General features: G+C 39.2%; 1 protein-coding gene across 1 annotated transcript; it reads left to right on the forward strand.

The window, feature by feature from the left end:
• Nucleotides 1-962: 962 nt before the first annotated feature.
• On the forward strand, nt 963-9476 carry mfsd8l1 (major facilitator superfamily domain containing 8-like 1). The gene is made up of 11 exons (XM_020098473.2): nt 963-1311; nt 2981-3166; nt 3343-3405; nt 3872-3991; nt 4143-4222; nt 4312-4669; nt 5486-5559; nt 5792-6005; nt 6199-6321; nt 6487-6617; nt 7889-9476. The coding sequence occupies exons 1-11, from the start codon at nt 1236-1238 to the stop codon at nt 7967-7969; spliced, it is 1506 nt and encodes a 501-aa protein (XP_019954032.2). The 5' UTR covers nt 963-1235; the 3' UTR covers nt 7970-9476.
• Nucleotides 9477-15462: the final 5986 nt, after the last annotated feature.

Consider the following 15462-nt stretch of genomic DNA (forward strand, 5'->3'; position numbering starts at 1 on the left):
AACAGTTCTATATCTGCTTGGAAGGCAGCAAACTAAAGTGTGGACACTCAGGAAATTGAAATTGAATTATGGGAGAATAGGCAGCTTGTGTGTGCGCGACACAGGCTCCTCAGTGTCAGTGGTAATGGTTGTCACAGGACGGAGAGGAACACACTGCCAGTGACTCACACAGGCGCCTGATACATTTGAATGTAGTGGTTCTGCAGAATAAGCTCAGGAAAAAAGAACAACAGTGTTTAGATTATCTATCGGATAATGTCATGATAACACCCGCCAGGGTCACTTCAATATATATATATATATATATATATATATATATATATATATGTATATGTGTATATGTGTGTGTATATATATATATATATATGTATATGTATATATGTATGTGTTTGAAGTGACCTCAAGTGAAACGAGCAAAAGATTGACCATTAGATTTTATTTCCCTCCTGTAGTATAGGCCATAAGATTTAAATAAAACATATATACAGAGAATGAATAACGTTGAAAAAGCTCCTCCTCTCAAACTGTAAAACTAATGATTTTATGAAAAGTCAGTTTTTTATCATGCTGTCTTTGTAAAGCACTTTCTGATGTTTTTTTAGTGTTATGATTCATAATTCATTTTTTTCATTAAATAATGTATTTACATGTATAAATATAACTGGTGAATGCACTTATAAACAAATGATTCGGCAGAAATGAGCAAAAGAGTGACCATTAGATGTCATGATCTGCCCTGTAATATAGGCAAGGCTTTAAAAAAACATATATATATATATATACAGAGAAATCAGTATGTGAATCACATAAACTATATACATGTACTTTATTTATATATGTATCTATATCCATACAATGGGGAAAGACGGGAATGAGAGGAAACTAATCCAGGCTCAGTCCTCGCAGTGGGTCAGGTTGCGTGTGGACTCTACCGGAAGTGATGTAGCTGGAGTGAAGTGCGCAGGATCACGCCACCGTGCGTTGCGGTTGGTCGCCGGTTCCTCCGGTTCTTGCACCTTTTAAATCTCTCCCTGCTGCGCGTCACAGACACAAACTTCCGCCGGGCCTGGTCCCTTCTGGTGTGGACGATCAGGACAACACCGTCCCCTGTGTGGAGCATGTCTCCGGCAGCAGTCCTCTCCCCGGGCTCTAATTGGAAGCAGCGCACTGAGCATTACGCGCGTGTCCAGAGGATGATCGAGCTCAGACGCAGCTCGGACACTTTGTAGCAGCAGATGGACGATCGACGGAAAAAGAAGCTGACGTTCTGCAGCATAGGGCTGATGTTTCTGCTGAGCGGTGTGGAGTATGGTAGGGTTTTACTCTCTGTCAGGCTGCAGATAAAGACATAGTGTTTGACAAGTGGTGGAGATCAATGTCTCATCTCACGGACACACTTTGAGTCCATGGGGATGTTTTGTCTCTGGATAAAGTTTTAGAACAGACATATGTGAGTCTATATGATCAGGCTGTTTAAAACCTCTCCCCACACACACTCACATTGTTTACTGCTGTAAATCCAGTTTGAGTTTTAGTCTCTTGTGTAATTTGTGTGACTGAAGATCAGAAACACAACAAAGCAGTCACAGTGTGCAGTGTCCTCACCTGGATCCTGCTCTGGGAGACTTCCTTTAATCAGAAATACTTTATTAATCCCAGAGGCTAATATCAGGTTTGCAATATGTTATAGAATAAATTAAGAAATGAATTACTCCTGATATAGATGCTGCTTATAGCACAGCACGTTATTTATAGTTGAAACTACAACTTTATTTGTGTTTGACTGGAGTGAATATGTTGAGGCTTTATTTTGAAAGATGTTTCTGACTAACAGACTGTATGGATTAGCACATCCTCAGGAAATGGGTTATGATGTAATCAAGTCCCATTGAACAGCCCCACATCCCTTTTGCAAAGAGTTTGGTCAAGCACCAATTAAATTCTCAATAATATTAAGAGGAACTGTATTATTTGAAGAAGTGTTGTACTTGATTATATTGCAATACACAGGGGTTTCTACATTTCTCTGCTCCCTCACTGTAGATATCATGTCCTGAAACATGTGACAGAGAAGCAAGAGTCCAACTGTGGCCAACCCTCGGACAACAAGAACATTTGTGCACTTATTTCCTCTCTGGAATTTTTGCATATCATACTGTATTGTGTGTGATCTGACCCACAAATTTGATTAGCATTGTACTGGATCAGCACTAGTCTTTGTCTCTATGTTGCCAAGGCTGGAAGCATCGACGGAAATGCTACGACTGCAGCTTGAGTTGAACAACGCAGTGTGTTCAGGCAGATGATACTGATATTGACGATTTCAGACAGACATCATCATCTGTCTTGTTTCACCCTCATCTCACCTTATTTTTAGGTTTTCATTCAAGACATAAGACAACACAAGTGCTCATACTTAGTTGAACATACAAAAGTTGAACATTTGAACACCTCCGTATTTCTATTTTGAGCAAATGCAGTGAAAAACCTTACAAAATACAAAGAAGAAAGGAAGAGGCGCCCATACATAACGTGAAACGTTATGTAAAAAGTTAGTGGGAGCCTCGACTGCTGAACAGGAATCAAGCCTCAGGGACTAAGAAAATGAGTTGAGTAACAGCTTTCCTGCAGTGTTTGAACAAACTGTTACTGCTAATGCATTTAGGACAACACTGCACAACAGGGAGTTGTATTGTCTGAATGGTGAGAACAAGTAACAACATTGGTTAGGATTTGTTTCTACAGCAAGAAAGCAACCAGGTGGTGGCTGTTAATAATGGAGGAGCAGCACAGTCTCCATACAGACATGGAGCTGGTTTGGGAAGAAGAAAAAAAACTTCTGAAACAGTGTTAGTGGCCGGACGAGTCAAAGATTTATGATTACCATGATTCTTTTTTTAAAATCTTTTGTTGACTTCCAAGCAAATATTGCTAAAAACAACATTTTGAAAGAAAGTGTCCCTCTCTTCTGTCTCCTCAGCTGTGATTCTGCCCACAATATGGAGGTACCTGCAGACTCTAGATGCACCACCTTACTTCCTGGGTTTGGCCCTGTCCGCTTTCAGCCTGAGTGGCCTCCTGTCGGGGCCGCTGTTCGGCCACTTGTCCGACAGAACACAAACCACCAAGAAGATCATCTTGTTCGCTAACCTCTTTGAGATAATCGGTGCGTCCTTTCTTTACTGACACCTCCACAGTTGTAGTTAACGCTCAGTTTGTCCTCAGGGTTCAAAACAAAGCATGCACTTGACCCATCCCCTATCAAACTTCATTTGAAGGACCTATTTCGATATTATGTGACTGACCATTGACCTTATTTTTCCACTTATTTTCCCTCTCCAGGTAATTTCATGTACTTCATGGGCTACTCCAAGTGGCTCTTACTGTCCAGCAGATTGGTAGCAGGTGAGTCTACTGCCCGACTCTTGTGTCCATCCTCCAGTCTGAAAAGACAGATTTGAAATTGTTAGTTAGGCTGTTGCCAAGTTTGATTCTTGTTCTAACCTGTTTTTATAAATGATAAATACTGGTTGTTGGGCACTGGAGCCAGTCCAATTTATCCCTAACTGCACTGTGTACCTGGAGAAAACCCAAACAGAATATGCAAATTCACAGACGGGCTCAGGCCAAACCGAGTTCGAATCTGGAACCTTCTTGCTGAGGTGACAGGACTAACCACTGTGCCACCATGACACCCTCTTATTAATCCTTTACATCCAACATCATAGGAAAATAAGACCTCATGAAAAGGGCCTTGTTATCTGGAATTACATTTAGCTGCTCTTGTGTAGTTTTAAAGATACTCTCATACAAAGAGCTCCAGTTTTTCAATCTATATGTTTCAGAGCTGAAACATTTTTTCTTTCTTCAGGCATCGGCACGGGTGCTGGCTCATCTATCTTTGGCTTCCTGACCAGGAGCACGGCTCCAGACGACCGGGCCACAGTATTTGCTGCTGTTATGGCATGTCGACAGGCCGGCCTTCTGATTGGTCAGTGCTCCTCTGCTCTCTAATGGCACATACAAAAGTCTCCCTGCTGATCATTTGTTATGATGTATATTGGATTGGATTTACATTCTTCTTTACGCATAAAATATCAGCATCCTAATAGCCTGTCTATTTATTTTTGCCGTTGATGCAGGTCCAGCATTTAACATCTTCCTGAGGTTGTGTAATTTCCAACTGGGCCCTTTTGTAGTTAATAAATACACTTCACCAGGGGTAAGGAACAAAATATAATAGTTTGACCTTCATGGCACTTTGTTTTCCCTGGCCACAGAAGAGCTAACACTCACACTCCCCTCCTGCAGCTGTTCATGTGCTTGATGTGGATCCTCCTTCAGCTGGTGGTGGTCTTCATGTACTGGGACCTGCCACCTCTGGAGAGAAAGAAAGTACAGGAGAGTTCGACAAGCAAGAGCCGGGACGAGGACAGCGAGCCAGAGCTCGTGGAAGACAAGGAAGAGGACAACGATGAGGGAAAGCCCCTAATGGCGTCCCAGGAGCTGGTGGGGTCATACGGCTCAGTGGTGACACCCAACGACAAGAGGAACGACTTCTCTGCTGCCTCCAACTCCTCGCTGAATCAAATCTCCCCTCCTCCCTCACCACCGCCATCAGAGATCCGAGAGTCCTCCAGCCCCTTCAAGGATTTCAGTATGTCTCGAGGTGGGTGACGGTGTGACTGTATCTGTCTAGATTTGGGTTTGGTATCCTGCCAGTTCATAGAACGTTAAATAAATAAATGCACATTTCCCTCTGAGAGGATCAATCCAATTTGGGCTGGTTGCAGCTTTTCTTTCTGAAACTGTAAAAGTGATCTGCACTAATTGATCTGAAGTCCACAGAACCCTGAAGTCTCTCCAATGCTGCAGCACAAAGAGCTTTTCACCTATTTATTCAAAGTTCATGTGTCCAAATCACACCAAATTCGCAACTGCCCTTCCTTGGGCCCTGAACAATACACCTGCCAAGCGTGAAGGCGATAAAATGAACGGTTCGCGGGTTATGTGAGATTTCTGGAATTATTAGATTGATATGGTGTGTAAGTATGTGACTCTACCAGTAGATGGAGCCCAACTGATTTGAACACATGGAATAGTCAGCATTCATGTTTACTGAAATTAAAACTGATTTTACAGAATAAACAAATGTGAATTTATGTTTCAATTAATGTAATTTCATTTTAAATTCATATTTATACATTTCTTTGTGTTAGTTTTCTTTTTTAATTTATAATTATTTATGATAAAATTCATGTATAAACATTATAATTGTCCAGATTTTTTTATTGGTATTGAAAATCTTTTACTCCCTAATTCCACTATCTCAAAAATCCATATCGTTCGGGCTCTACTGTATAATTTACCTTGCACCCTGCACCAAACATAATTCATCCATGTTCTCTCTCTTAGCTCTGACTTTGTGCTTGGTCTCTAACTCTTCTCTATTTCCCTCTGTCAATCTCTCTTCGTGTCTCTGCAGAGTTCCTGAGAGAAGAGGTGGTTGTGCTGTTGGCTGCTCAGTTCATCACCCTCTTCAATCAGACAGCACTGGAGGTGCAGTAAAGACACACACACACACACACACACACACACACACACACACACACACACACACAGATAAAACTCATTTATGTTCCCTCATATTTCTGTGGACAGAGTTCACTTTTCTATTCTCGTTCAGAAATCTCCCATTTTTTTGAGATATTGACTCATTGAAATAAAACAATAGGATCTGTGCTGGACTGAGTTCAAATTGACATTGACGTGTTCACCATTGCGTCCTCAGACGATGGTGACTCCACTGACTCAGAAGTACTTTGGCTACGGGGAGCTGGAGAACAGCGTGATGTACTGTCTGTGTGGCGTGGAGGTGATCGCTGGCTTCTTCTTTGTGCGCTGGCTGAGCCGGCGTGTCGGTGAGCGGGTGGTCCTGGCCGTGGGTTTGGCCATCTGCAATGTCTCTGGTGTCTGGTGCCTCATCTTCCTGGCGAACCCGATAGGTCAGAAGCCACAGAATTTGCACAAACACAGCGTAGTTGTTGGGCATCCAAATCTTTAGCAGCAGTAAATGGTGTACAGACTTATAAGTATTTAATACCTGTAAATCTGGGTACACCATAGACTGAATAGATCAAACTCACCCCAGTTGAGCACGTATTATACTTAATAAACCATCTTTCTTGTTTTCTGTAGGTGGTTTTCCTTGGCCGCTGACTGAGTTCATCGTCGGGGTGTTTCTGCAGGTGTTGGGTTTGCCATTTGTAGCTGTGGCCCAGGTTTCCCTCTTCTCCAAAGTCACTTGTGAGAAAACACAAGGTGAGAAACAGCGCTATCTACTTTTTTTATTGCTTACTGGACACTGACAGTGCACTTTTCAACACATAACTGTAAAAAGTTCCATACATTGTGTTTTTAGTGTGTGTGTGTGTCATCAGTGTGTGTACAGTATGTGAGTATTTGTGTCTCGTGTGGTCGTTGCAGGTTTCAGTCAGGGAGTGCGTCGCTCAGTCGGAGGTCTAGCCACCATCCTGGGCCCTCTGTGGGCTGGTGGCCTCACTGAGAACATTTATATCATGATGGGGGTGATGATGGCACTGCTGGTGCTGCTGACGGTGAGTGAACGTAAATGAGATGGAGAGAGTCAGTGTGTCTGTGAAGAACTATGGTTGTTACTGTTTTGGGGGAATTTCCAATATTTGAAACCATGTAATTGTAAAAGGAATTAATCTCCCCTCTCAGTTTTTGTGAACAAATTCTAATGCATGTTCAGATTCTTATATTTTGTATTTCCTGATAATTATCAAAACCCTTTTTTATCTTATAAAACCAAAGTTTACTTTATGAAGGGAAAAAATGATATTCCTCAAAATAAAGTATTGATAAAAAAGTATAAAAAAACAGGTATCGAAGACACCAATATCTTTCAAATGATACCCAGCCACATCAGTTATTCAGAAACAGATAAACTACAGAGTTACTCATAAGGATTATAAGATGCCTGAAAACCCTGATTATTTCCACAAATATAAATTTAACATACAAAGATAATTAATTTGCCTTAATTCTGTTCTCCAGTAGATTCATTCATTTTCATTTAATAGGTACAAATGATGTGACTCGCTGAGATCATGATTTATCATTGCAACCTCTTTTTTATGGGCTCATATAAATAAAAATTCCCAGTGCTCATTGATTTGCCCTCATTGCCCATGTGCACTATGTTGGTTAAAATCGAGCTCCATAATCTGTGGAAACGTGCATCTCGTTCCTTTTCAGAGCAGAAAATGACTGAGACTCTAATTGGAACAAATAAGAAACAAAACCACAGCAAAGGGCTTGAAGTTAGTAACAGGAGATGCGGGTTGACATTTTATAGCCAGCAGCTCCTCTCGGATTAGGGAACAAACAAGCATAACAAAATGCTTATAAAGCTTGTAATTAACCGTGAGAGCGAACCACAGCCCGACAACCAAATGCTTCCACTATCACTGAGAAATAAGAAAAGCTGGACTGGTTAAAGGAGTTCACCTCTTTCTACTAAATTGAGTCCAACAGGAACCCAGAGTATTTCAGTTTTGAGGATTCACTTCACAAATTGATAGAAAAAGGCTTTGTATTAATATTACGTAGCTTTGTGTTTGTGTATGAATTATAAAAAGAGTTTGAGGCTGTTGCAGCTGACTGAATGTTTGTACAAAAATTGTGATTTGAGTATTTATTTTCTGCATTTCCTCAGTTTCTCCTGCTCTTTATGTTTCTTTGTTAAATAAAAAAGTTAAAGAAGAAATAAACCTTCAATCTGCCAAAACTTGTGGAATTAAAAATACAGCTTGTCACATTTTGTATTGTTTTGTAAAGTTCTGATCTAATATTTGAAACGCAGGTTATGCTGGTGTTCTCATTCGACCGTCTGGTTGAACCTGCTGCTGAGGAGGAAGCTGACGGCCCAGACAGCCGTGCTTAATCCAACAGGAACAATCAACATGGAAGGAGGCTGTTTGCAAGTATAATGGATGCAGGGCTCCAGGACTTTGTATCACATTCATAAAAAAACTTTTTTTTTTTCATAAATATAAATTATGATTTTGTGCAAGACGGGTAAATACCACTATTATTGTTTTCTGTTTTCCTGCATCTTATTCTGTATTTTCTTTTTCCCTCTGAAACACGTGTCACCACCTCTGGAGTCCTTTCTTAAAACTTGGACTTGTCAGACTGTGTGTGGAGGCAGATGAAAGTACTGTTTTATATTTATACACATTTATATATTTCCCATGGAAATACAGCGTCACAATAGCATCACTTGTGCAAGCTTCAGCAGTATCACAAATTCTGCTTAGCTGTTAAATTACTGTTAAATTAATTAACATGCAAAATGGTTGTGGATTTAGTTTACTGACCTTGTGTTGCAGTTTGTAGTCATATTACTTTATTCATTTAAGCATTACATTATATTTTGGAAAAACAGACATTTGAAATAAAATGAAACAGTGTTTTCGTAGTAAGTTTCTTAGAGTTACTGTAAAGTGAAATATTTAAAGGTCGACTAGATTTTTACTTTGCAGATACATTAAAATGTTTTCAACTTTGATGAAATATTTCATCCATTTCATATACGTCTGACATTTATCTCCTTGAACACGCCTCAAAAACAAGAACTCAGATTTTCTTTGCAGTTTTTTAAAATTAATTTCATTTTTCACAGTGACATATCATTGAAGCAATGTGTTGCATTAAATCTCTGTAACAAGAATGAATAACACTAACACAAAATAATTAGATTAAAGTAGTTTTTACCAGTTTGTTATGGTGAAGAAAATGCTGTTACACTAATAATGCACAACTGCACTCAGGGAAATGTTAAGTTAGTTGTAGGCTGCAGTGTAAAAATGATCACAGTAGGTGATGTTACACTTAAGATTAAGATCTATTTGTAAAGTAATTCTACAAATAATACCATCTATATACAAACCATATACAGATATTCATTAAAACGTAATTGAAACTGGCTCTTAAAAATTGAAATATATTGTAAAGGTTGTTAAATGATTGAACAAGTTTTCTGCTTTGAGAGAGCTGAGCAGTAGAAATACAAATTTGGGATTTTTTTTTGGGGGGGGGGGGGGGGGTGTAGTACATTTTTTTAACACAGGTGGGCGCTCTTAGTCTGTATTTCAATATACTGTATGTGTTTCCTATAGCTGATGAGTCTGATGTGATAAATGTGATTCAAAAAACACACTTGGGGAAAAAGTCTTTATTGGCACATTTTGTTGCGTAAAAATACTCTTAGTTTTTGGTGCGGAAAACAAATATATGAATCACTGTATTTTTTGTTTGTTTGTACACCTTGATAATATTTTTTAGCTTTTATATTCACAAAAATGTGAGTCTTTTATGGGCAACATGTACATTCACTTTAATTGTATTCCTTGTGTCTTTACAAAAACATAAACCTTCATCATATGTCACTGGCTTGTGTGTTTTGTTATTCTCAGTGAAAACTGAATTTGTGTGCGCAGTAATTATAAGATCATAGCAAATAGTTATAACAATACCTGTATATAAATGTAGTATAATGTTATCAATGATAAAAATAAAACTTTGATATCATTATTTGGGGGTTTATTGGTATCTGACATGTTTCCATGTGTTCACACTGCCTCTTTCACTTTTTATATTTTCTCATCGAAATGTTTGTCAAATATTTTTTTACAAAAAAGTAAAATAATTTATAGAATATTTCAAATCAGTCTACATTAAATAAAATAGTTGTTGTTCACTTATGTTAGCTGTTTTTGATAAAAATAAAAATTCTAAATAGATTAAATGAAGGGTTGCCTGTTTCAGTCATCAAAACTAATTTTAGTTTGTCTAAGTTCGTCCAGTTATTTTTTTTATATATTTTTATTATTTATTTTGTTGGTATTTGTTAACGTTTGATTGAATTTTCAAGTCACCATGCACAACATATGAATGTTTTTTAATAAATCGTGTCAAGTACACTTCAGAGCTTCTCATGCACTTATAATTTAGCACAATTTTATATTTCTTTTCTGTTCTGCAAAACAAAATGATATGTTTAAAACCTTGGTGGTCATTTCTTTTGTATTTAAATATAAATAAAAAAGTAGTCAAGTAAAGTAATCAAAGTCTGGCCTTGTTGTTTCTGGGACCTTTTTAGTTCCACATGTCCTAGTGCAACGTTTTTAATTTTTTTTACCAGAGATGGTTTTTAGGATATTTAATTTGTATTATTTAACTAAATTATATAAATGTAACATTAATGAAATTACTTTAAATGAAATACTATAACAACGATTCTTATGACAAACTCTGTGTTTGTATTTGCTGTACATAAATTTAAATATGCAAGCAAAAATAATTCCCTTTGGAAAATAATGTCAGCTTGTAACGGAACATGTTTGACTTAAATTAATAATTTAAACATCACTCAAATTCAAAGTTATCATATTTCAAAAAAGATTATTTATATTACATTACTTATTTTCATATTCACATGTATTTATTAAAAAGGCAAAAAATAGCTCATTCATACAAAGTTCATTCATACACTGTGAGTGAATGAATGTTTTTACTTGCTGATGAAATACCTGAATTTAATAATTATTTATATATAGAGAAAAATAATAGCCATTGAGAAATGTCATACTTCTATAGTTTTTGGAGAATTTTCTTAAAGAGTGACATTGGAAGCAGCACATTTTTGAAGCTACAGGTCTCATCCAGCGGACGCAGCGGCACCACGGTGGGTCGCTGTGGCCTCACTGACGGAACCAGCAGGGAGAGCGTTACCGAGGTATTTCTTGCCCATGACAACACGCCGTCTCACTGGTGACGTGGTGGCGAGAGGGCGGAGCCTTCACAGTGAACTCTCATTGAACCCGTTTTGATGTCGGGTGGGGCAGACTCACAAATGTTACGACACAGGGCCAGTAACAGAGATATTTTGGGGTTTAGATTTTTTTTTTTTTTAATTCTTAACTGGATCGCCCACTCATCACACACACATACACACACACACACACACACACACACAAACACACTCGGCCTGCAGCGACAGTCTGACCGAACAGTGACCCTGCATATCAGGGTCAGATGTGGAGAACACGTCGTGTGTCATATTAACAGTGGTTGTCAGGGTAAGTTTGGTAAGATCGCTCCTCCTACTTCGCTGCCAATCACAGGGATATGGTTACGAGGCATTTACAGCCAAAATTGCCAACGATAACAGACGTGAACTTTGGGTGAACTGTATTTTCCTTCGACTGGAAGGGGCAACGAGGGCAAGTGGAGTTCAGTGGGACTTCAATGTTTTTTGTTTGGTCTTTGTTTTCCCTTCAATCTCGTTCCCTGGGCTTGATCACAGATTGACCCTCACACACTGGGCTGGGATATAGCGAAGGGATGAATCCGGATGATGCGCTGCGACACTTGGGCTTATGGAACATTGCCGCTCAGCCTTACATGCATATTTTACACTGGGGAGTGTGGACAGAGCCACACCGCAGCACCGGGCACCACTTTTCCCACATTTCCTCTTTCTCTTGCCCTTTCTTGTGCACTTTACAAGACCCTTCCCCTGTTCATAGGACAACTTAGCAGTTCAAGAATAATACCATCAACTTGGTCATTATAAGACTTTCATGAAGTGAGTGGAGATGGGTAATAAATGGAAAGAAGTGCTCTCAAGTTAGAACTTCTGAGCTTTTGAGCTGCGGGGCGTATGAAATATTTACTAGTGCTCTGGTGTCACAAATTCTTAATGTTTGTGCAAAAACGGCCGCGACCACGCTCAAATCAAAATGGTGGCAGCGACAGAAACCTGTGAAAGTCTGTGAGTGTCCCTGCATGGATCGCACTCGAGTCCCGCTTTAATAATACATGCGTCACTCCGAAGAGGTGCGACATCTCCAAAGCGAGGCGCTCATGGAAGAAATGGGAGAAGCAGAGTGCTGGAGTTGTGGTATAATGGGAGTGAAAGTGTGCACTGGTACAGAAAACCTGCCGTAACAAAGGGTAAAACACCCGAAATTCACGCAGCACAGTTTACACTTTATAGCTCAGCTTTATAGTTGAGAAGGTGAAGTGAAGAGTGGGAGTTTTGTTTGGTTCTTGGAAAACATGGAGTTTGTACGGCTCCATTTCTATCACCCAGGATTGTGTGAAAAGCAAAGGATTGTTCTTCTTCATTGGTCCGATCGGGAAAGCAGGGTGTAATGCCTCTTCTGACTGAATGAATAATTAACTCAGAGTAGCCTATAGCCAGGGCACCCTGGGCCATGTTGTGCAAGCTAGCCAGCTGCTATTGCTCTGAGAGTTTCTGTTTTGCCAGATGGGTCACGCTTCAGCCATCTTCAGCACAGCTTCAGCACAGGAAGTTTTCTTCTTCTTCTAACCACGTCCGCCCCCCCAAACACTTTGATCCCGTAACATCATACACTTAGTGCGGATTTGTAATTCTGATGGTCTCTTTGACCTTTTGACATCGCACTTGTTCTGTTTTTAAGTCCTGACCTATGTGCTCGATGGGATGAGAGCAGCAGAGATTTGAAATGCTTATGTCAGTTATTTTTTTTACACCTTTTCAAACTGATTAATTAGTTTCAAAATCCACGAAGAGAATACTAATATCTGCTTGTCATTACTGCATCGTTACTCCATTCTGCCATTTATCTGATGCCTCTAGATGGATGGATTTCAAACATAAGAAATACAAAATGGATGGATAGATAGAAATTAAATACAAATTGGATGGATGGATAGAAAGTTTCAAACATAAGAAATTAAATACATAGATAGATAGATAGATAAATACATATACACTCCTCCCCAACAGTTGGTCACATGAAAAGTGTCTGTTATTAAGGCCTATACAGTAAATTAGCTCATTTTCTATAAGGTGAATATTGGTAAATAGAACCAAAAAGCAGATGTTGTTTGTGGCAGGAGCAATTTAACAGAAAATACATCAATGTTTTATATTATGCACAAGTTTGCCATGTTAACTTACATTCTTTCATAAAAACTAGTGGTTACCATCAATTCAAGTTCAGCTGCCCTGCCTCCAGATCGTAAACTTCCATCTCCACTTTTCATCATAAACTTTCCTCTCTGTTTTAATTGTTTCGCGACTATCCCACACTCCCACACCCACCCAGCAAACCACAATGTACCTCCGCCCCTCATCTGTCCCCTCTGCTCCCAGAACAGATTACTAGCCCATCTGTATCACCAGAGCCAGGCCATGCTAAGCCGATGGGAGCCCTGCTCAGCAAGGCACTGCTGCAATTGTTAACCCTGATTAACTTGATGTGGCGTTCGGTAGAAGGAACAGTGTGAAAATCAAGCCAGTGCCATGACCCAGTGCCCTGCCGCTGAACCGAGAGGGTAATTGGGCAAACTCGGGGAGGGTGGATGAGAACAGCATCCAGGAAAAAAAGAGAGAGGAGTGAAAAGAGAATAAAAAAGAGAGACAGAACGATGGCAGGGAGATTAAGGCGGCCTGAAGCTTCTACTGTAGATTGCACAGGAGCAGTTAATGTATGCACATGAATATTTTTCTCTGTTTTACTGCAGTGAAAAACAGGGCATCGGTTGCGATACAGGCTCCCACCATAAAACATAAATTGCTTTGACTTTTAGTGGCTTCTTCAGATCTTCTGTGCACAACAGAGGACATGAAAGATTGAGTTAGAACGACTGTAGTACGACTATAATCACACAGAGAAGAGCGTGCAGATGTTTGCTGCACAGTATGAACTGGAGCATAGCTTAAAGATGGGAATGTATAATGCAAACAATGTTTATTACGTGAATTAAGATTTAATTTAGGATTAGTTTCCAAGGCACAACAGACTCTGCTCTGCTTTTGATTTAATTACAAACTTGGAAAAAAAACCTCAAATGATGCCTGTCCCTTTAAATATTAGCATCTACATTTATATACACATTTATTCTGACACATTTAAATATAAAGCTCTGAATAATTAAATGCAATAAAATTCCTTGTCGGTTGAGCTTTGACTCGATATAACATGTTCCTCCCTCACACACGAGCCGGCAAACATTGCTGTTTGTTGAGATGCATTTGAAAATCTAGTTTTGTGTGTCACAGCCGATGGCTCAGTTTGAAAGGTCAACTTGAGCTACATGACAACAGCAATGCCAGCTTTGGTATTTTGCTTGTGACATATTGTATTTGTCGGGCAGGATTTCAGTGTCTCTGATCACAATCTAGCTTACAATGTAGAAATGCCAGAAATAGAATATGGGCCACAGTGGCTTTACATAATGACAAATAATCTATAAGCTCTGATGCGCCTGATTGAAGAAATAGTTCAATGACATTTTATTTTTCATTTCTACAATGTAGGTGTAATGAGCAGATTTATGAAACACAGGCCTGTACAAATTGAATCTAATGATAATGCGAGACATCAACTGTGTACTTACCGTGCCACTCTAGTAAAACAAGTAAATACAGTTGTTTGCTCAACATGACTCTATGAAGCCAAGTGTGATTTGTGAATATGGGCCATAAATATAAAATCTGACAGATTGAACTTTGTAATAAAAAGAAAATGCAGTGACGTTTTCCCTCTGACTGACCACTGATCATCTGTGTGTCTGTGATTGTCTGAAGTGCAAATGGCCGTGACCTGAGAAACACTGTGACTACAGACCGCAGCGTCTCTTTTCTCCTTCTCTATCCATCGTTAAAAATATCCACTTCATTTGCAGCATTTTAAATTTCCACTGATGATATAGTTATCGGGGGGGGGGGGGATATTTATAGAAAATTATTATGTCTGAAATAATAATGATGAAAATTAATGTTTTTGTATTTGGTGTTTTACCTGCCCAGCGGCTGCAGATGAAAATTAGCTCAATGTTTTTGTGCATTGTCCTTTAATAAAATGAAATTTAAAAAAAAATAATCATGTTGCTTTAACACAATTCTTTAACTATAGAAAGGTTTACCTCCAAATATATAAGAATATTTATACACAATCTATAAATAATATGAGCCATGAAAGAAGCTGCTCGAAAGAACAACTTACAGTGTAAAATGAAAGGTGTAGTTGACTCCATTTATAACATGGCTCTCTGTGTGGTGGGGTGGGGGAGTTGTTATGGATTACGCTGCTTTAAGAAAATAATACCTTTGTGTGTTTTCAATGACACCCCCAAACAAATGCAGGGATAATGACATTTTGAACCTGCAACAACCCCAACAAGCTCCTCCCTCTCCGAGCTCCTGGACCTTTCTCCTTTGACCTAATAATTAAGCTGCTTTTGGCGTTATAAATTGAGAAGCAGCTTTGCCAATCTGCGGTGACAAATCTCTCACAGCTGAACCATTACTTTGTCATGAGGCTGCCACCGTCCTCGTCCTTCGCGATGCATGGATGCTTCCCGGCTCCACCGTTTTAA

Source organism: Paralichthys olivaceus, chromosome 3 (assembly GCF_024713975.1).
Source record: "Paralichthys olivaceus isolate ysfri-2021 chromosome 3, ASM2471397v2, whole genome shotgun sequence".
Classification (NCBI taxonomy): domain Eukaryota; kingdom Metazoa; phylum Chordata; class Actinopteri; order Pleuronectiformes; family Paralichthyidae; genus Paralichthys; species Paralichthys olivaceus.

Bases quoted from the DNA above. Each gene is read 5' to 3' on its own strand.
- mfsd8l1 (XM_020098473.2), top strand. From the start codon at position 1,236: ATGGACGATCGACGGAAAAAGAAGCTGACGTTCTGCAGCATAGGGCTG. The intron at 6,006-6,198 runs GTCAGAAGCCAC...TGTTTTCTGTAG, and splicing joins CTTCCTGGCGAACCCGATAG to GTGGTTTTCCTTGGCCGCTG. The intron at 6,618-7,888 runs GTGAGTGAACGT...TTTGAAACGCAG, and splicing joins CACTGCTGGTGCTGCTGACG to GTTATGCTGGTGTTCTCATT.